The sequence below is a fragment of the Microcaecilia unicolor genome, chromosome 10 (genome assembly GCF_901765095.1).
Source record: "Microcaecilia unicolor chromosome 10, aMicUni1.1, whole genome shotgun sequence".
Taxonomy (NCBI): Eukaryota; Metazoa; Chordata; class Amphibia; order Gymnophiona; family Siphonopidae; genus Microcaecilia; species Microcaecilia unicolor.
The window spans coordinates 81,613,917-81,636,607 of record NC_044040.1 but is presented as its reverse complement, the minus strand read 5'-3'; the positions used below and the strand labels follow the sequence as shown (position 1 = coordinate 81,636,607).

General features: G+C 39.2%; 1 protein-coding gene across 2 annotated transcripts in view; it reads right to left on the bottom strand.

The window, feature by feature from the left end:
- SRGAP1 (SLIT-ROBO Rho GTPase activating protein 1) overlaps nucleotides 1–22,691 on the bottom strand; it is a 469,248-nt gene that overhangs the window by 284,441 nt on the left and 162,116 nt on the right. For both annotated transcript variants that reach the window (XM_030216376.1, XM_030216377.1), the window contains exon 2: nucleotides 4,478–4,673. In XM_030216376.1, the coding sequence (XP_030072236.1) occupies nucleotides 4,478–4,673 (196 nt within the window). The remainder of the gene's footprint in view (nucleotides 1–4,477; nucleotides 4,674–22,691) is intronic.

The window sequence follows — 22,691 nt, the reverse complement described above, 5'->3', positions numbered from 1 at the left end:
TGACTATATTTAAACTGCCATGTTATTTTGCAATTATATTAGGAATATATATTATAAACTGTACTGTGAATTGTATTTTGACTTGTATTAAATTTCTGGATCATTTCAAATTACTGTAAGCCACATAGGGCAATCCATAAGGAATGTAAAGGTAGAATGTTAAGTGCAAAAAAAGAAATAGAAAATACAGATAATGTAGCCACTAAATAAGAGCAAATGAGGTTATGTAGTGAGTGTGTGATGAATCCAAAGGGTTATTTATGAGCAGGGGGAAAAATAAAACTATATGAATTGTTTCAATTTCATTTTGACGTTTGCATAATTTGATTTATTTCAAAGTCAACATGGACATAAGTAATAAAAATACTTTAAAAAAGGGTGGAGGAGGGCAGTATATTTGATTAAGCTAATGAGCAGGTGCAGATAAGTGCTTACAAATGACTACAAGTCTCATTGGCTAGTAAGAGCTGCTAACCAAATTTTTCATACTTATGATCAGTTTGTAATGTGTAATCTGACTCTGTCCTTATCAGGAAAGTAATCTTGGTACTAGATTTTACATCTGATAAATCCCATTATGGAGGCAATTTTATAATTATGTGCAATGCCTAGAAATACATTAAACTCCCTGATGAAATTCACTTTGAAAATGTGAAGGATGGTGTAAATCAGTGTTTCCCAAGTCAGTCCTGGAGTACCCCCTTTCCAATCAGGCTTTCAGGATATCTACAATAAATATGAATGAGATTGATTTGCATACATTGCCTGCATTGCAAGCAAATCTCTTTTGTGCATATTGATTTGATTTTGTGGAATCCCCAGGGGGGGGAGAGGGGGGCAACGGAGGATGTGCTGGCAATAGTTTGCAGCATCTGTGCTTCACTAATGGGATCTTATGCCATCTCTGTCCCGGTGGAGCTGGAGAGAACCCACCATTCACTGGGTCAACATCTGGATAACCAGCTGCGAGATAATATTGTTTGCCTTGTTAAATATTCAGATAACAAACTTGCGCTTCACCATGCCAGGCAGGCTCCCCATTTAGATTACAATAATTCAACAGTTGCGGTTTTCCAGGACCTTCTGCAATTTCCTTTGATGCAACATCGGCTAATGAAACCCATGTTGGACATTTTAAATAAGGAACAGATATCCTATTGCTGGGAGTTTCCATTTTCTTTAAGTTTTGCCCTACAGGGTGCAGTCTTTGGCAGCGGCTTGGAAATTTTATTTATTTGTTGGGAGAGTCCTTTGTAAAACGCTATTAGTATGGCTGGCTGTGGTTTTGATGGAGTGAAGCCTGACTGAGTGTTGGTGTGGCTGGGAGTAGTGTGGATGGTAAGTAGATATTTTAATTGGATGTTAGTCTGGAATTGGACTGAATGTTTTGGGGGGGGGAGGGGGAGAGATGCCTGGGTGCTGGGTTCATTTGGTTTCACAAGTTAGTTCCTCTGTATCCCATTCAGAGGGCCCTTGTGGTCTGCTATTTGGTGTTTGATGTCTATGTGTCGGAAAGATTGTGTGTCTGTGTTGGTGGAGGTTACTTTGGGTGGGGGGGGGGTCTGGACACCCAGGATGGGAGGGATCTTTGTGGGTTTGGCTTCATGCACTTGAATTTAATTGTTTATCATGAGTGCTGACTTAAAAGTTACAGGTACAAATCAAAGTAGGGTATACACAAAAAGTAGCACATATGAGTTATCTTGTTGGGCAGACTGGATGGACCGTGCAGGTCTTTTTCTGCCGTCATCTGCTATGTATGTTACTATGTCTTATAATGTTACAGGCCTAAATTTGCCTCAGAAACATCAGAAGTTTTTTTAAAAAACCGCTTCATTTAAAACTTCATGTTGTGTTTATGCAGAAGAAACACCTTCGACGTGTCCATGAGAGGCTCCTTTCTCATCCTCGCTACCCCTATATTTACTATGCCTCAGCAGCTGATGCTTCTAAGAAGTGTGGTGTGGGTAATCTTGTTGCATTCTTCTCTTCAGGTGCAGGTTGTTAAGATTAGACGTGACCCAGAGGGGCATTTTGTGTTCCTTCACCTCCTTTTGGACCGGGTCGACTTTACCCTGTTTTCTGTTTATGCTCCTAATGATCATCAAGATCCCTTTTACAATCTTCATTCCTCCAGGGCTTCTTAATTATGGGGGATGATTTTAATGCTACTCTTAACCCTTCCTTGGATTGCTCTGGCAGGGCCTCTGGATCTGATTTCCGGCTTTCATGTGCATTAGGTTCTTTCGTTAAGTCCCTGGGTTTGAGTGATACGTGGCATACATCCCACCCTCAGGATCATGACTATACTTACTGTTCACCCACTCATGATTCCTACTCCTGAATTGATTACCATTCCTAAACACTCTGTTGGCAGAGACAGCCCCTCTTTTGGGTATAGGAAGTATCACTTTCTTGGATCATGCACTGACATGGGCCTCTCTATCTTCCCTGAGGGAGGAGGAAAAGGATAAGAGACAGACCTTAAATACTCTTTTAGAAATGTTTAGTAGTAGTAGTAGTAGTAGTAAGATGCAGCAATATTGGAGGGGTTACATTATTAAAGGACTATTTGGATCTTAATCTCAACTCAGGGCCACTGTTAGGTATTCTCTGGTATGCCTTAAAAGCAGTTTCTAGGTGCTATTTTCTTCAACAGGCTAGTAAGCGTACTTGACTTCAGCAGGCTCAACTTGCTCAATGCATAGATGCTATTAGTTGTCTGGAACCATGTCATAAAACAACTGGTTTGGTTTCTGCCTTGCGGGAATTGCGAGCTGCTAGACTTCAATTGGATGCTATCTATTCAGACCAGTTGCATTTGGTTCAATTGAGGCATAAAGTGCTTCATTATGAGTTTATTAACAAAGCTGGCCATTATCTTGCCTTGCAACTTTGTAAATTACAGGCCGATTGTACGATCCTTCGTTTGCGGGATAGAATGGTCATTCATGGACTAAGTCCTTCCAGATTCGCTAACGCTTCTAAGATTTTTACCAATCTCTCGGGAACCTCATATTTGCCCTAACGCTATCTCTGCTTATCTGTCCTCATGCAATCTTCCTTCATTTACTGCTGATCAGCATAACGAAATTGACTGTCCAATTACTCCAAAAGAGGTCCAAAAGGCTATCAAAGCGCTACCTAGAGGGAAATATCCCAGTCTTGATCGGATTTTGAACAACTTTTACAAATGCTTTGCAGTTGAATTAACTCTACTTCTTGTTGATGTTCTCAATGGGGTCCCAATTAGGGGAAGCCCTACCTTCAACTACCTCATTTTCTTTCCTCACCCTTTATCCGTTCTAAGATATTCTAGGAAGACTCTTTTTTGAAGGACTTGTGTGAAGACTTGAGGCCTGATTACTTGTTTAAACAAACATCTTTGCTCCCATTCACCTGTATACACATTGCACCACTGAATTGGCAACGAGAGCTGGGCCTGAGGTTGGCTAAGGATGAGTGAAGCACTCTGGAAAAAGCACTACTGAAGGTCTCTATCTCTGTGCTCTTCAAAGCTGCTAAAGTCCTGTTTCGATGTTACTTAACACTTGCCCGCCTTCAGCACATCTTCCCTGGGACCTCTGCCCTGTGTTGGTGGCAGTGTGGAGAGGTTGGTACTATGGGTCATATTTGATGGACCTGTGTGAAAGCTCGGGTTTTTTTGGAGGGTGATTCAACTTACACTTCAGCGTTGGTTGTATCATCCAATTCCTTAGTCACCAGGGTTTTTCCTGTTTCCCAAGAAACTGCATGAACTTAAAGCCCCCTCAGGCTATATTAGTGTGCCATGCAATGTGTGAAGCTCGAGTAACTTTAATGGCACACTGTAAACAACAGACTGTTCCCTCACTGGTGAAGTCCTCTATACAAACGGGAAGTTATTTAGGAAACTTTTCTACGTCCTTCTTTCCCCATTTTTTCCTGGTCTCTTGGGTGGGGGGGAGGGTTAAGGATGGGATTGGGTTTGGAGGGGTGATACTGTATCTTAAAATATATTAAATGTTTTGAAGTTTTCTAGTGTTTATATTAAGTGCAGGGGACAGTGGGGGAGTTTTTTCTCTGGGCTTTATAATTTTGCTGGAAAACACATACATTCAAATGAGCATTCACAGGTCTGCTTGCTCAGATGACATCTACGGGGAGGACAAACACAGCTGATGTAGCCACAAGTTAGTGCCACTGCTTAGCAGCTGATGTAGCCACAAGTTAGTGCCACTGCTTAGCAGCTGAAGTAGGCTTTTTTTCTCTTTGCAGCCCAAAAGCAGGAGTTGCTATAACAAACTTTGTCACCACAGATCAACAGCAGAGTGTGCAAGTAGTATAGAAGATGGGACAGAAGTTACTGGTCAACTGTACAACCCAAACAGTAGTGCTCACAGATCAGGACCTGTAATGTAACGAAATGCTAATAAAAAACAAAGGAATTGTGGAAGACCTAGCACACTGAAAAGATGTGAGAATAAGCAATGCTTACTTGTACTGCTGATGGTCCTTTGTACTTCTTGTTTTAGCCATGAACCTCTCTGCTAATTTTTCTAGATTGCGGGAATACTCCGTCTCTATTTCTGATTTCTTGCGGAAAAAGTCTTGCAAGTCCTGCAAGAGCTGCACTCTCATCTCAGTCTGCTGCTCCAGACATTTCTGTTGTTCCACTAGCTGAGCTCGAATCTCTGAAACAATAAACACATAACTGAGGTCACTCAAAGAATGGACAACAAAGCTGTTTGGTTCTTTTTCATCATTATACGATTTCACATGTAATATCTTGCAAACACACACTCTGATGCTGCATTTTCATGATCAATGCAATTTAGAGAAAAATATCTAAGTAGGTCTCTCTAACCATGATAGAATAAATAGTTTAGTATTTCTATAAACTATCCAAGTAAAAAGAATAACACTATAATTTCATAAGAACATAAGAGTTGCAATACTGAGTCAGGCCCAGTAAATTTAAAATGAATCAGAGAAAATATTTCTTTACTCAACGTGTAATTAAACTCTGGAATTCGTTGCCAGAGAATGTATTAAAGGCAGTTAGCTTAGCGGGGTTTTAAAAAAAGGTTTGAATAGCTTCCTATAAGAAAAGTCCATCAGCCATTATTAAAATGACACGGGGAAAATCCACTGCTTATTTCTAGAATAAGCAGCATAAAATGTACTGTGTTGGGATCATGCTAGGTACTTCTGACCTGGATTGGCAACTGTTGGAAACAGGATGCTGGGCTTGATGGACCTTTGGTCTGTCCCAGTATGGCAATACTTATGTACTTATGCACTTGTGTTCATGAAACCAAATGAGGACAACAGCAAGAGGTTAAGCAGGAGGGACGGGAAATATTGTAGAGAGGACGATGAAATTGGAATGCAGAAGAGTTCTCTGAATCTGTGCTGTTAAGGCTGGGAAAGCTTGGAATCCTAAGTGGAAGTTGAACAAACAGACTCTAAAGGGCAGCAAGTTTTGTTGAGGCCAGCAAAGCATGTAAGACAGACTTCCCTGGAGAGAGAGATGCTAGATGGGGAAGAGAGAGAGAGAGATGGGGAAGAGAGAGAGAGAGATGCTAGATGGGGAAGAGAGAGAGAGAGAGATGCTAGATGGGGAAGAGAGAGAGAGAGAGAGATGCTAGATGGGGAAGAGAGAGAGAGAGAGAGAGACTGGATAGGGAAGAGAGAGAGAGACTGGATGGGGAAGAGAGAGAGAGACTGGGTGGGGAACAGAGATACAGAGAGATGTTAACCTCTGAGCCCCTACGTCTTGCCCCATCCTTGGCCACCTTTAAATCTAGACTAAAAGCCCATCTCTTTAACATTGCTTTTGACTCGTAACCACTTGTATCCACTCACCTCCACCTACCCTCCTCTCCTCCTTCCTGTACACATTAATTGATTTGATTACTTTATTTTTGTCTATTAGATTGTAAGCTCTTTGAGCAGGGACTGTCTTTCTTCTATGTTTGTGCAGCGCTGCGTACGCCTTGTAGCGCTATAGAAATGCTAAATAGTAGTAGTAGTAGTAGTAACCTGACAAAATACTTAAGCTTCTTTGTATGTTTTTCCTGTAAATACACCCATTTTTAAAAATGAAGAATTCTGTATTTGTTAAAGAATAACAAAATTTGCCTCTTCACCTCTTCTTTATTATACCTTAAATTTGATTGTTAAAAGGACTACCTGAGAATCCGGAAAATCTGAGCCGACCCAATCCCTGAGCAGTCCGGATTTTTGGACTTTTACTGTACCTTCATAACTTTATGAACTTTCCCTCAAATAACATTTCAAACCCACATATGTGAACTGCTTTTACAATATCCTCCAGAAACAAATTCCAGATATTATGTGTTTAGTAGCCTTCTGGGCTCAATGTAAAATTCCACCACTACCTTTTAGAATATTAAGAGGTTTTCACCACCATGAGTTTGGCATAGGAGGTTCTGTGCACTTCCTCATGGAGGATACAAGAGTATCTAGGTCATGAATATTTTCAACTATTATTCCCCAACTTTGGAAATCATGGCCCAAGAAACAATCACCAAGAAGTTGATTATATGCCTGTCAGACATCAAGTAAAACGCTTGACTTTTTAATTCATTTTGTTCTTTAAGATACTAAATCATAGTTTTGCTTTTGATGTCTATATTTCATTTTTATTTATTGGTTGTTGCCATCATCAATCCAGGCATGGCTGTCTTTTCCGTTGTTAGACTGACAATGTTAATTATGGCTCTTGCAGGGTAAATATGTTTCAGTTAGTATGCTTCTTAAGTTTGGTCTACTGATTAAGACTGGTAATTTTTTAAAATTATGTTGTTGAAATGTGTTTGTAACTGGTTTAATACTTGCTGCTCGCAGCTTTGAGCACTATATCTTTGGAAAGATGGTTTATAAATCAATAAATCAAATCCATGGTGTCTGGTACTGACTATTTTAAAAATTCATGTGCAAGCTCCATAGTTGTTTGCTATTTATATTAAAGCCGAATACTATACTTCTCAATCTATTTAGAACATATATCCCACATTCACTGCTTATACCAATTTGACTTGGGACTGAACCACATTCTTCTTAAATCCCTAAGCGCTGTCTAATGTGCCAAGTGGCACAGGCAGTGTAGTAAGTGGTAATTTTCATTTAGTACTCATGTTTCTAAACATGTAGCTCTGGAGTTACAGGGATCCAAAAATATCCCTATGCATTCCAAAAAGCTTATTAGTGGCTATACAATCCTTAGAAAAGAAGCCACAATTATACTTCTAAATAGCAAGTGTTGGAACAAGACAGGCTAGGCAATGATCACATAAAAAGGGCAGGCCAAAATTACATGACCTAATGTCCCACAAACTTCACAGAACACAGACACAATATTGTACAAGTATTTCTCATACCAAAGTAAATAAATAACATAGTAGATGACGGCAGAAAAAGACCTGCACGGTCCATCTAGTCTGCCCAACAAGATAAACTCATATGTGCTACTTCATAGTAAAAGATGGCAAAGCTAGAGAATGACACGAACAAAATTTGGCCCCGTCCCTTCCCTGTGGGCTCTGTCCTCATCTGCACAAGCCTCGAACACTTACGATTTTATATTTAAATCTTTTTATTAAAGTATAAAAAGGAACAATATTCTGTACATCTGTTTATATATCACAAATAGAAAACAATAACAACAATGAGCAACTGCAATAACAACCCCCCCCCCCCCCCCCCGGGTACCCTCTACCCTTCCAACCCCAACAAAATCTGACTTTTACTACCCCAAGGAACCCTCCTAATCCACCCTGTTAAAATGTCCAGGAGAACAAATTACAACCCGTTCTGTATGCCTAGCGGGAGAGAAATATACCCTATGAAGCACTGTTATGATTTTTTTAAAAATCTGTGAATGAATAATAAGTCATCAACACAGGATTTGGTCTAGCTCTCCTGTCTTCCACAGTTCTTCCCGCAATAGAAAATGTCCTCTCAGAAGACATGCTGGTAGCAGGAATGCAAAGGATTCCCGTACAAGTTTTGCCAGAACTTTTGCTTGTTTTTTCACAAAAATCAAATCGCTGTCCTGCACCACTCGAGCATAAAAGGAGATAGAGTAGCTTTTAAATTAGATCAGGAGGGAAGTGCTATCAAGCAGTGGATGAGGGCTGTGTAGAGAGAAGGCTCCCTCTTACTACTTCTAGAATATCAATTTTTAACAACTATTGTTAAAATTGGTAGCATCGATTAATTTTGTCTTTCTAAAGAATGTCTCTTTCAAAGCTGAACAAGCAAGATGCTAATCCTATCTTACTTGCAGGCTTCTGCGCGATTGAAACAAGATCTTCCAAAGCCCAAAAAAATAGTGCCAAGGAAGTCTGCTAAAGCTGCGTCAGAAGTCCTGGTAGATTAACTTAGAGAACTGCGAGATCTCACCACAAAATATTCTGAAACCGCTTACAAACTAATGAAAGATACAGTTTCATTAACATCAGTGTCAGAACTTCAAAAGAGATTGGAAGCATTGGATGTGAAATCTGAGAATGTTTCACCAACTCTTAGACAGTTTCAGTCTCAAACATCAGGCCATCTTAAACCTGAACATGTCTTAGAGCAATGGTCTCCAATATGCTTCCCTCGGGCCGCACGTGACCCCCCCACAGTCCATCCTTCAAATCCAGCAACCCCCGCCATTACTGCGGGTAGAGAGAAGGTCCCATGAGTGCCTGCATGGTCACACTGGTATGCAAATGCCGGTCAACTTGCCTCTCCACATTTGTGCATGTCAGCATGCAGGTACATACGCCCAGTGGAGCTTCGCAAGGCCTTTTCTCTACCTGCAATAGCAGCAAAACCTCCTAACAGTGTCCACCTCTGTTCCAGCTGAGCCTCGATTTGAAAGATTTGAACCTGTCATCATTAGCAAATATAAATGTGCCCCTGGGAGCACCTCCTATCAACTTGACAAGTTTTCAAGTCATTGTGGCCAGTTTTTAGACAACATATTACCAACATAATTCACTTTGAAAACAGTCAAGAACAATGTTCTTGCCTATTATATTGGATTTTTGCGGGCCAAAATGTAAAATATTACATTTGTAAGACCCCCTCCCTCCCAGTACATTCTTTTTCTTTTATTTCCAGAGGACTATTAAAGATAAAAATAATTTCTTTCCATTGGGCTCATGTGGGATGCAGAAGATTAATATACAGAAGCAGATTTCATTTATGGTTTCAGTAACTGTTAAACCAAAATAAAGTGATTTAAAAAAAATATATATATATCATTGTAGAATCAAAGTTAGTATTTAAAATTACATTTGTAAGCCTAAAATCTTTTGGTGGCCCCCGGAACCTTCTCATGTCCACCTTGCAGTCCTTTACATTTAAAAGGTTGGATACCGCTGGCTTGGAGGCTCTTGCACCAGAAGCAGATGCAATAACATCAGGATACTTAGTATAAAAGAAGGTTCATAAGTACATAAGTGTTGCCATACTGGGATAGACCAAAGGTCCATCAAGCCCAGTATCCTGTTTCCAACAGTGGCCAATCCATCCCAAAAAAGTACTTCTGCTTATCCCAGAAATAGTGAATTTTCCCCAAGTCCAATTTAATAATAGTCTATGGACTTTTCCTTTAGGAAGCCATCCAAACCTTTTTTTTAACTCTATTAAGCTAACTGCCTTTACCACATTCTCTGGCAACAAATTCCAGAGTTTAATTACATAGTAACATAGTAGATGACGGCAGAAAAAGACCTGCATGGTCCATCCAGTCTGCCCAACAAGATAAACTCACATGTGCTCCTTTTGTGTATACCTTACCTTGATTTGTACCTGTCCTTTTCAAGGCACAGACCGTGTAAGTCTGCCCAGCACTATCCCCGCCTCCCAACCACCAGCCCCGCTTCCCACCACCGGTTCTGGCACAGACCGTATAAGTCTGCCCAAAACTATCCCCGCCTCCCACCACCGGCTCTGGCACAGACCGTATAAGTCTGCCCAGCACTATCCCCACCTCCCGCCACTGGCTCAAATTACACGTTGAGTGAAGAAAGATTTTCTCCGATTCATTTTACATTTACTACTTTGTAGCTTCATCGCATGCCCCCTAGTCCTAGTATTTTTGGAAAGCGTAAACAGACGCTTCACATCTACCCGTTTAACTCCACTCATTATTTTATAGACCTCTATCATATCTCCCCTCAGCCGTCTTTTCTCCAAGCTGAAGAGCCCTAGCTGTTTTAGCCTTTCTTCATAGGGAAGTCATCCCATCCCCTTTATCATTTTGATCGCCCTTCTCTGCACCTTTTCTTATTCCACTATATCTTTTTTGAGTTGCGGTGACCAGAATTGAACACAATACTCGAGATGCGGGTGCACCATGAAGCGATACAAAGGCATTATAACGTCCTCATGTTTGTTTTCCATTCCTTTGCTAATAATACCTAACATTCTATTTGCTTTCTTAGTCGCAGCAGCACACTGAGCAGCAGGTTTCAATGTATCATCGACGACAACTAGATCCCTTTCTTGGTCGGTGACTCCTAACTTGGAACCTTGCATGATGTAGCTATAATGCAGGTTCCTCTTTCCCACATGCATCAGATGTTGTAAAGTTTTTGGAATCCTGGTTTCCGTCTATTCTCAAATTGGATAAGGAAACCTCTCTAGACACTGAATGAACAAGCACATAGGTCGCCTTCTGAAATTAAATCTGATATGAAACATCCTCGCCCGATAGTGGTGAAATTGCTTCATTTCCAACAAGTTCTTCATAATTTAATTGCAGCATGCACTACCGCACCTTTGATTTGCTAGAAGCCTTACAAATGCCAGCAATTCTCTCTCCCCTGCCCTGCATGTCCGACATGTCCCCTCTCTCCCCTGCCCTCTCCAAATCGCGACGAACCGGCCGGCGGTGAAGACAGCGGTACTCACTGACGAAGGCATGCAGAACACACAGGGCGCGCGCAAGCAGGTTCGTCTTCTCCTCTGATCTCGCGTTGCTTCCCTCTCAGTGCGTCCCGTCCTCGAAGGCTGAGAGGGAAACAACGCGAGATCAGAGGAGAAGACGAACCTGCTTGCGCGCGCCCTGCGTTTTCTGCGTGCCTGCATCAGTGAGTACCACTGTCTTCACCGCCGGCCGGTTCGTCGCGACTTGGAGAGGGGAGGGTAGGGGAGAGAGGGGACATGTCGGACATGCAGGGGAGAGAGAGTTGCTGGCATGGAGGAGAGGGCAGGGGAGAGAGGGGAATTGTGACCGGAAAAATTAAATGGACGGGAGCGGGACCTGAAAAAAAAGGTGCCGGTACGCCGTACCGCCGCGTACCGGCACAAAAAAAGCACTGCTTTTATTTCATATTTTGTAGCTTATTAGCCACACTGAACTCGAATTTGTGAAGGAAAATATGGGGTATAAATGTCATAAAAAATTAGGAATAGAAAGGAATTCAATTTAAGGCAGGAAAGATCGTATACATACAAAGCATGCACAACAACAACAAAAAAAATTAAGAACTGCTTCAGCATTTCACTAGAGACTGTGCAAGCTGTACAGTACACTGGGTCACTTTGCAGTTAGATGAAATGCACAATGAAAATAATGAGTCTTTAATGCAGACAAATTTTGGAAAGGACAATCCTGTTCTTATGAACAGGGAAAGGTCATTCCAAGGTTCTGGTGCCAAGTAAAAGAATGCCGAGGACCTGGTGGTCTCATAATGTGCTAATTTTAATGTTAGGGGTGTGCCCAGCATTTCCCCTGGAGTTTCTAAACAGAAATGCTAATGTGTTACTTGCAGGCCCAATGAGCACAAGTTAACTTAATGCCACCTCTTGAAGTACTTTATAAATTGTAGGTTACCTACTACACGCTGATTTCCATGTGCAATCCATGCCCACTCTCTGTTCATTCTGTGCCCCATCCCGTGCTAAGCAGTTAGCACAGGATTTATACTAAACTGGCTGTATTAACACAAGTTAGAAGATAGAATGTGTTAAAACCTGTGCTAACAACTTAGCGCACCTTAGTAAAAATGTCCTATGTTATTACGAGCAAACTGTAATTTTGCCAACAAGTGGGCAAAGTAGTCTTCCCAGTTTAGATACAATTTGGCCGAACTCGATAGCCATTCAAGCCTTTATCTACTACCATCTACTATAATATCATTTGCTGGTGCTTCAAGAAAGGAATGTTGAAATATCAAAATAGGCTTATATTAATTAAAACTTGTCTATTATAATAGTGTGGACTGTTACACAGCTGATTATGTAGCCATTTCTGCACTGGTCTGCATAAATTGGAGTTTATTTACTAAAGCATGTTAGAAATTGTGTGTGAAATACACAAACCAACTGAAGGCTGTAAAGTCTTTAGCACAACATTAAGGGCTAGACTTATTAAAGTACACTATCATTTTAGCACACATTATTTATTGCATGACTCAATAACGTCGAGGGAATGGAATGCTGCATAGTTGACAAGCAAACAAACGCGACGTCACAGGAACGAAGAACCAATCAGCTGTCTGAAAAAAATGCCCAACCCACCTGCCCGGTCCGTCATTGCCAGAAAACAGAAACACATGGTGGCGGGAAGCGCACGACACCGGTGACAGCAGCCTGTCAAAAATGTTACCCCGCCCTCCCTCAACTGCCAAGTACAGAGATTACAGGATGAAAGTGGAGCGACAGCACAGGCGTAAGGCAGTGAAAGGGACGGTCAAGGAAAAAAATATAGCATATCTGTCTCACATAGACAAGTTGAGAAAATAGAGGTTGGTGGAGGGAAACAAGAGGAGGACAGCGTGAAGCACACATACACACACACATTCACACACAAAGCTAGCAGCGGCAAGCAACAGCTGATCGTTACCCTTCCGGCATTCCTCCCTCCCTGTACCGCACTCACATAATTTACCTCACAGTACGCAAAACCCCTGCCAACAACCCCCCCCCACCCCCACCCCCACACACAAACCAAGCAGCGGAAAGCAACAACTGATTGTTACCCTTCCAGCATCCCTCCCTCCCTGTGTCCCGCACTCGCATAATTTCCCTCACAGTGCGCAAAACCCCTGCCAACAACCCCCCCCCCCCCACACACACACACATACATTCACACACACACAAACCAAGCAGCGGCAAGCAACAGCTGATCGTTTCCCTTCTGGCATCCCTCCCTCCCTGTGTCCCGCACTCGCATAATTTCCCTCACAGTGCGCAAAACCCCTGCCAACAACCCCCCCCCCCCCACACACACACACACATACATTCACACACACACAAACCAAGCAGCGGCAAGCAACAGCTGATCGTTTCCCTTCTGGCATCCCTCCCTCCCTGTGTCCCGCACTCGCATAATTTAAGAAAAAAAAAACAACAAGAAAGGAAAGGAGAGAGCAAAGGAAGGGAAACGAACAGCTGTTGCCTGCTGCAGCGCCTTAACATCTCTCTATCACTACAAAAACAATAACCACAATTGAAGCCCCCTGCAACTCCCTCCCAGTTCAGAAACCCGACACCCCCCTTAAACTCCTCAACCCCCCCCCCCCCCCCACAAACAAAACTAAAACCAAAAAAAAAAAAACACACTAATAATGAGGGACAGCTGAAAGGGAGGAAGAGGGAGGAGGAGGCTCAGAGAAACGCATCTCCCAAAGCTAAGAGGGGAAAAAAACATCAGAGACTTCAACCCTACAAGCCCCCCCCCCCCCCGCCAAGCCCTCCAAGTTCACTCCCTCCTAACTCACCACACGCCCCCTCCTCTCTAACACTGCTCAACACACACACACACACAATTTCTATCACAAACACACAGATACTCGCCTCCAAACTCCAACTTCACCTCACCCTCTCTCACTTTCACACACACACACGATCTCCCTCACAAGACATACATGATCTCTCTCTGTGACACACACACATGCTGCCAACCTTCACAACCCCACATCTGGCAATATACGACACACACACAGACACTGATGCGGGCCATGGATAGATAGACATTGACTATCTCTCTCTATCACAACAATAAAGCTGACCCCCCTCCAAGCCCCCCGCCAAACCCTCCCAGTCATCACCCCTGCCCCTCCACCCTCATAATTCACACATACACTCACACATACTCATTGAATTATATGTTTCATATGTGTTGCTCATGTCACAAAGTCCATTTAACACTTTGTTTTAATTAGATCCGCTACTGTAAAGTACAGAGCTTGCGGGAGCAAAGTTGAGGGCACGGAAAGGGCACATCCGTGTTCACAGACAGAACGGAGCTTGGAAGAGGAAAGTGGAGTGGACGGAATGAGAGACTAACACTGAATCTCTAACAAACAATCATATACAGGGAGCTGTGAACATCAGTGGAGGCAAATGCACATAACGGAAGGGAAGACAAACATTTAATCACTTTGTCACTCAGTCACACACACATCACACACACTCGATCACTCACTCTGTGTATCTCTCTCTTACACTGTTTGTAAAACACACTGTCGATCTCAGTCTCTGACATACTCTGTCTATCTCGGAAACTGATTGAAGGGCTTGAACAAGGAAAACTTTTACCACATTGTAACACAGTTTACACAAAAAATATTGTATATAAAGAAATCTTACACATGTAAACAACAATTATATTCAGAATACAACCGTCGAAACATTAATGGCAGGAACTCATTACATTGCTAGCGCCCGTTTCATTGCGTTAAGAAACGGGCCTTTTTTACTAGTGTTATCTATTTCCCTGGGAGGGGCAAGAGGTGATATGAAATAGAGGTTTATCTTAGTTCAAACCTCAGGGTGATCTATAAGAAAAAAATGAAGGCTAAAACTGACCACTAGCATTGACCATACCTTATCCTGCCCCCATATTCCTTCGTCTTCTCATTCTCTATACAATTTGTATCTCTGTAAAATGATGTATCCATATCTTATATTATATTTGATACACCTTATTCCCATTTATTGTAAGCCGCACTGTGCCTATGTCATCTCTGTTACACTTTGTTCCCATTTATTGTAAGCCACACTGAGCCTGCTATCGAGTGGGAAAGAGCAGGGTATAAATGCTACAAATAAATAAACACATTTGGTAGCTATGCATTTGATGGAAAGAATAAACCCTCTCTTTATTAGGAAGAGTGGTGTTAGTAAAATTGGTGCTGTCCTTACAGATATTACCTATTTGGGTGAAAGGTAAAGAGGAAGGAGTATGAGGCATTATAGGTTCATTCTTATGGAAGTCAAATCAAGTGTGAAAAGGATATGTCAAGTTAATTTTGAACAAAAGCAGAAGGAAGTAGGGCTGCCTGACTTTGGCTATATAATGTGGTGGCACTACTACTCTGGGTCCATGAAATTCATAAGTACCATTATAAATATGCTCCCGAGTATATTTTAATAGTCAATAAGCACCAAATTATTTATCTCGAAGGGAGCTCACAGTATAACCATTAAATAGACGCTCTGCTTCAATCCATTTTCCAACATACATTTATCAATAACAATCCACTGGGTTCAGAAATCATAGTATTTTTATATATACGGATCAGATCAGCGCACCTTCCCCTAATAAGGCTAAATGAGCCTAGCATATGTCTGAAAAGGGGCGTAGCGCAATCCTCATCAATCCTTAAATATATTTTTCAATTTTTTTTCTTCTTTTTTAATTTTAAACAGCTTATATCTTTTCCAATTATTATATCCAGTATATCCTCTATATACTAACAGTATATTAAAGTACTTAGCTTTTCAATTTTAGTGATTTTAGCTGTTTCTTATATTCAAAGGCTGGAGACCAGATGTCAACCAACACAGATCCATGTTTCACGTTAAAGAACGCTGTTTCAAGGTAGTCTCCTATGTATAGAAAAAATTATACTCCGTATATATTTATAGTATTATGTCCAAACACACAGTTGAACTTTACTCGCCACGCATATGTCAAACAGTCCCCATCTAAGATGGCCGACATTAACATTCTATAGCTTATATATCCGGTCACGTAAACTATAACGTAAAGCGTCACTCCCAAGCTCCCGGGCAAACAGCTGATAAAAATTCAAACATCAGAATAATCAGAGGTGTTCAGCTTTCTTATTATATAATAGTCATATTAGAGTTTGCCATTCAATTTCCCGATTTAGTCCAGAAGGTTCAATCATACATAAAGTAAATATCCAGTATTGTTCTTTAAAGTTTAATATACCTTGAAAGTATCAACAACAAGGACAACAGGGATCATGGGATCATTTAGCCTTATTAGGGGAAGGTGCGCTGATCTGATAGATCCGTATATATAAAAATACTATGATTTCTGAACCCAGTGGATTGTTATTGATAAATGTATGTTGGAAAATGGATTGAAGCAGAGCGTCTATTTAATGGTTACCTGTGAGCTCCCTTCGAGATAAATAATTTGGTGCTTATTGACTATTTGAATAACTTAATTGCACCACTATGGAATTTTCTGGATACTCAGAGGAGCAATTCTCCCGTATTGTACAGAGACCGGCGTTGCTAGACGACAGCGCCGAAAGCGTCTCTCTTAATTCCTGGACTGAACTTTTAAATCAGCATAAAAGATTAATTAGGGCTGAATTACACGGCAGCACGTTGGTGCAATATCTAAAAAATTCACTGATCCCGAGAGGTTGCGTATATTGAAAGAACCAAAATTGTTCACATATGATAAGGAATTTATTGATAAGTGGCTGGTTATTTTAAATAGATGTAGCCGCGACCTAATGTTATTAATAGTGGAGAAAACCACCACGACTGAAGAGGAGATAAAAATGAAAATAAAGGAACAACTTAAGCAAAAATATAATCTTGAGGAGTTTAATAAACAACAGAAACAAAAAAAAAGGCAAAGATCTGCCACAGAAATGGCAAATCAAAAGAAAAAAAGCAGATCAAAAAAGACAAAAAAATAGAACAGGAGGGTAACAGAAGAAGTGGTTTATTACAAGTTACCCGACGTGGCCACGTTTCGCCCTCAGGCTGCGTCAGGGGTAAAAAAACTACAAAATAAAAATACATAATGAGTAAAACATAAACTTCACCATTGTATATTTGATAATAAAACATATCTAAAAACACTATCACATCATATAAAATAAAAACAGATCAAATCTAAAAACATAATACAATAAAATATAATATCAAATCAATATCAGTTAAAAACATTCAGATTAAATATGCATGCAATAAAATAATAATTTTAATACAAGACATGATATCAACACAAAATATAATAATATCAACACTAAATGTATATCAATAGAACTGCATCGGACAAATAGGTGGAGATATACAACACTAAAATAACTAAATGACCATACATACTAAATATCACCTACCTAATAGGGGTAAAAAGCAAAGTGAACCCCTAGAAGTAGTCCTACAACCACCTAAAAATACAAAATAAAATAAATAAATAAAATCTCACAATGCTTGGCCTCAATTGCCGTCTTTTAAGCACATTCAATGATCTAAAAATATTGAAATTAATATTCACTTTGTTAAAAAGTGAGAATCAGTGGGTTTCCATGTTCTAATAGCAACTCAAATCAATAGAAATTGATACAAAGTACCTAAAAACATCATACTGTTCTATGACAATCACATGTATCCTGATGATGATATCATTCAAAAGAACTCCACAGTGGCCATGAAAAAAACAAAAAACTGATTACAACTCACAGGCAATCCAGCACTCATTGCTGTTGTTTGAATGTACAAACATCAATTGAAATTGTGCTGTTGCCATTAGAAAAAACTTTGTAATGGATGTAGCAATACTGATTCAGAGGCGCTCAGCCAAACTCACAGGCAATCCAGTGCTTTATGTTGCTATTTAAATGGGTGGATATCCATACATAAACCCTAATGATTTTATCATTAGAAAGAATTTAGCAATCCCACTCAGCACAACTGGCATGTAATGCAGTGTTCTTTACTGACACTTGAATAGGTAGATATACAATCATCTGTTTCAATCATAACTGTGGCAACATCCTAAACCCCCTCTAAGTATTGAAGCTAACAGCACTAAGCTGATCAGATTACACAAACTTCAATAAAACAGACATGGAGCAACAAGCAACTGGCTTAGAAAAAATAACTGACTTAGAATTTGCACTGACAAAACATATTTAAAGCAAGCCAAACTTTTAAACAATACACACCACCATCTAAATTCCATATGGAGTATCTTATATCTTACCTTACATAAGTGCTTCCCAAGCTTACTCAGCAAACTTCACAATGCTATGTTGACTGGCAGCATTATAACAAACACTCTGATTAGTCCTTTAAATATCCCCTTTGAGAGTTCAAAGGTCAAAGAAAATTCTAGAACAAGAACCCACTAATCCAAATAAAAGTGTATATAAAATACTATGGACATCTCAAAAACAGATAAGTAAAAGTAAAAATGAAAAAAACAAAAAAAACTTTAAAACTTTAAGAAACAGAGATAATTATTTTTAAAAAATCTGTCATGTGACATTTCCAGGCAAAGGATATGGAACAAGCATTGGAGACATGTAGTAACATATACTGACCACCAGGTGGCTGATTTGGTCAAACATTGGATTGAGCAGTACATAATGGCAATCTGCTGGTAGTACTATAAAAACACTGAGAGATCAGTTTCTTGATTCAACCCAAAAGGTTTAACAGTCTTAAATCTATAAATCAAACGTTGTTCAGCTTGCAATAGCAATTTGTTCACATCTCCACCTCTCCAATTTGAATATATTCTTAAGAGAACTAAAAATCTTAACTGGTTAAAATCATGTTTAAATTCACACGTGTGCCACTAAAGGTTTATCTAATACCTCTCTCTTTATTGCGCTTTTATGTTCTAAGATGCGCTTATTAAATGCTCTTATAGTTTTACCAATGTAAATAAGCCCGCATGGGCAAATTGCTGCATATATTACTTGTGAAGTCTTACAATTTGAGTAATGTTTCAACTGATATATTTCTCCTGTAACAGGGTGTTCAAAACATTTTGTTTTCAAATTGACTGGACAAACGGAACAATTTAAGCATGGGTAATGACCCCTTACTCTATCCTTATGAAGTGGGACTGGTAATGCTGATGGTGACAAAAAATCCTTCAAATTCTTATTTCTTTTGTATGCAATCATCAATTCTTTATTTGCAAAAGATGGAATGTTCTGGATCAATGGCCAATGAGATCTTAATATTTTAATGATATCAGAGGATAGATAATCATAATATAAAGTGCAAATAACCTTTTGGTCATTATGTTTCTTTTCCTTATTCTGCAAAAGGTCTTTTCTATGGACCTGTTTTGCTCTTGCTATACCCTTTTCAATATATTTTACAGGATAGCCTCTTTGCGTGAATCTATAAGCCATTTCTCCTATTTGCCCTTTACAATCATGATCCTCTGAACATAATTTTTTTACTCTTAAAAATTGGCTGTAAGGAAGATTACACTTTAAGGCATGACTATGACAGCTATCAAAATGTAGGAATTTGTTCTTATCAGTAGGTTTTCTATATAGTGAGGTAATGAATCTACCGGATTCCAACTGAATTTTAATATCTAAAAATGAAATTTCCTCTCTACTGAAATTAATCTGAAATTTCAAATTGCTATCTCTTGTATTAAGCCATTTGAAAAAATCCATCAACTGTGATTCACTACCAGCCCAGACCACAAAAATATCATCAATGTATCTTCACCAAAGCATAATATTCTCTGTGAAATTATTATTCTGCAAGAATTTCTCTTCAAAACATGCCATAAACAGATTAGCTAATGAAGGTGCTACCATTGCACCCATGGCGGTACCTTTTATTTGTTTGTAAAAAGTACCTTCAAAAAAGAAATAGTTTTCTTTCAATGCTATAGTGATAAGTTCCATGATAAACTCAGTGGGTATCCTTCTAAACGCACACCTATTTGATAATGCTTTCCTAATCACATCTAGAGCTTCATCCTGGGGGATATTAGTGTAGAGAGACTCCACATCAAATGTAACAAGAATGATATCTTTATTTTTAATTTGTAGATGTTCTAATATGTTAATGATGTGTGCTGAGTCTCTAATATATGAGGGGATGGATGGAACAAGAGGTCTTAAAAATACATCAGTAAATTTGGAAAGTGGTTCCAAAAGAGAACCTATGCCTGACACAATAGGTCTCCCTGGAGGGTTAATCAAGGATTTGTGAATTTTTGGGAGTATATACATGGTTGGGATGCGTGGGTGTTCTACTCTAAGAAAAATACCTTCTTTGGTTGTCAGAAAACCAGCTTCAAGCCCAATATCAATGAGAGAATCAATCTTATGTTTTAAATTACTGGTTGGATCTTTAGATAAAGGTAAATAAAAATTTTTGTCTTTTAATTGTCTCTTAATTTCTTCAATGTATTGATCTTTATCTAATAGCACAACTGCACCCCCTTTATCTGCCTGTTTAATCACAATACTGTTATCTTTCTTCAATGTCTCAATTGCTTTCTTCTCATTTTTAGAGATGTTAAAGAATGGATGTTTATTCTTATTTTCCAAAATCTCAATGTCCCTAATAACCATTTGTTCAAAAGCTTGTATCATGGGATTGATTTGGGCGGGGGGCATCCAAACACTATTTTTCATAATTACAGATTCATTCTTTTCGTATACATGTTTATCTGAAAAAAAATCCATAATTCTTAATTTCCTAGTTAATTTAAATAAATCGATACGTGTGTTGAATGCATTATATTGTGCTGTAGGAACAAAAGATAGCCCTTTATTGAGAATTGAACGCTCATGTTGATTTAATTTCCTTTTAGATAAATTGATAATATTGTCATGTAATGAAGCTGTGTGCCTAACATTTTTTATTTCCAATAATCTTCTATTTGTCTCATTTGTTGATTCATAGTTTGTCTGTTTGCAAATTGTCTGTTCACTGAATTGCCTCGACCTCTCCTTCCACCTCTCCCTCGTCCCCTTCCCGTATAATAAGGTAACCTTCCTCTTTGTTCTTTCGGTGGTACTGATGAATCTGTTGTTGAACCCTTTTTCCAAATTTTCCCTAGCTGAAAAACCTGCTCTGAAAGGTTAGATCTAGGAGGTGAGGTGTGTAAGGGTGCTGATGGATCAAATACTTCCTCATTATCGCTTCTTATTCTTTTGGATTTACGTTCAATGATAGGACTCTTCTGCAAAGTATTATTCTGTTTATCAAATTTATCTGCATAATTTATGTTTCTATTCCTAAATTGTCTATTCCTATTATCTCTCCGATGCCATGGGTACACATTATTATACTTATAATCTGTTTCATCTCTCTTATATTTATCATATTTCATGCTTTTCACATCTTTTTTGAATCGCTCTAATTGCAAATTAAAATCTTCAAACAGATCTTTAAAGCATAAGTCATTATCTCTTAAGGAGACCAATTCTTTATCAAGATCTTCTTTTAATTTTTCTGTTTTCTTGTTCGCTGTTTGTATGATCAAAATCATTAAGTCCAGAGAACACTTATTAAGGATTGCTTCCCATTTAAGTAAAAAGTCCGAATCTTCATTATACATCTTCGGTTCCTTATTAATTCTTAGTCCTCTTGGGATCATTTTGTTACGACAATATTCCAACAATGTGAGAGAATGTAATTCAGTACGGACTAAACGTTTGTTGAGTTTAATGGCCTCCTCCCAATGGCCCATCTGGTCAAAAGCATTAGAACTTTTCTCAAAAAAACAATCTTTTGGTAGAAGATCTTCTAAATGCGTATCAGTAAAACTGAGAATATTACGCCAAGGTGAAAAAGACATCTTGCCTCACAGAAAACAGACAGAAACAAAAAAAAGGCAAAGATCTGCCACAGAAATGGCAAATCAAAGAGAAAAAAAGCAGATCAAAAAAGACAAAAAAATAGAACAGGAGGTTAACAGAAGAAGTGGTTTATTACAAGTTACCCGACGTGGCCACGTTTCGCCCTCAGGCTGCGTCAGGGGTAAAAAAACTAATAGGGGTACATGCCAGTTGTGCTGAGTGGGATTGCTAAATTCTTTCTAATGATAAAATCATTAGGGTTTATGTATGGATATCCACCCATTTAAATAGCAACATAAAGCACTGGATTGCCTGTGAGTTTGGCTGAGCGCCTCTGAATCAGTATTGCTACATCCATTACAAAGTTTTTTCTAATGGCAACAGCACAATTTCAATTGATGTTTGTACATTCAAACAACAGCAATGAGTGCTGGATTGCCTGTGAGTTGTAATCAGTTTTTTGTTTTTTTCATGGCCACTGTGGAGTTCTTTTGAATGATATCATCATCAGGATACATGTGATTGTCATAGAACAGTATGATGTTTTTAGGTACTTTGTATCAATTTCTATTGATTTGAGTTGCTATTAGAACATGGAAACCCACTGATTCTCACTTTTTAACAAAGTGAATATTAATTTCAATATTTTTAGATCATTGAATGTGCTTAAAAGACGGCAATTGAGGCCAAGCATTGTGAGATTTTATTTATTTATTTTATTTTGTATTTTTAGGTGGTTGTAGGACTACTTCTAGGGGTTCACTTTGCTTTTTACCCCTATTAGGTAGGTGATATTTAGTATGTATGGTCATTTAGTTATTTTAGTGTTGTATATCTCCACCTATTTGTCCGATGCAGTTCTATTGATATACATTTAGTGTTGATATTATTATATTT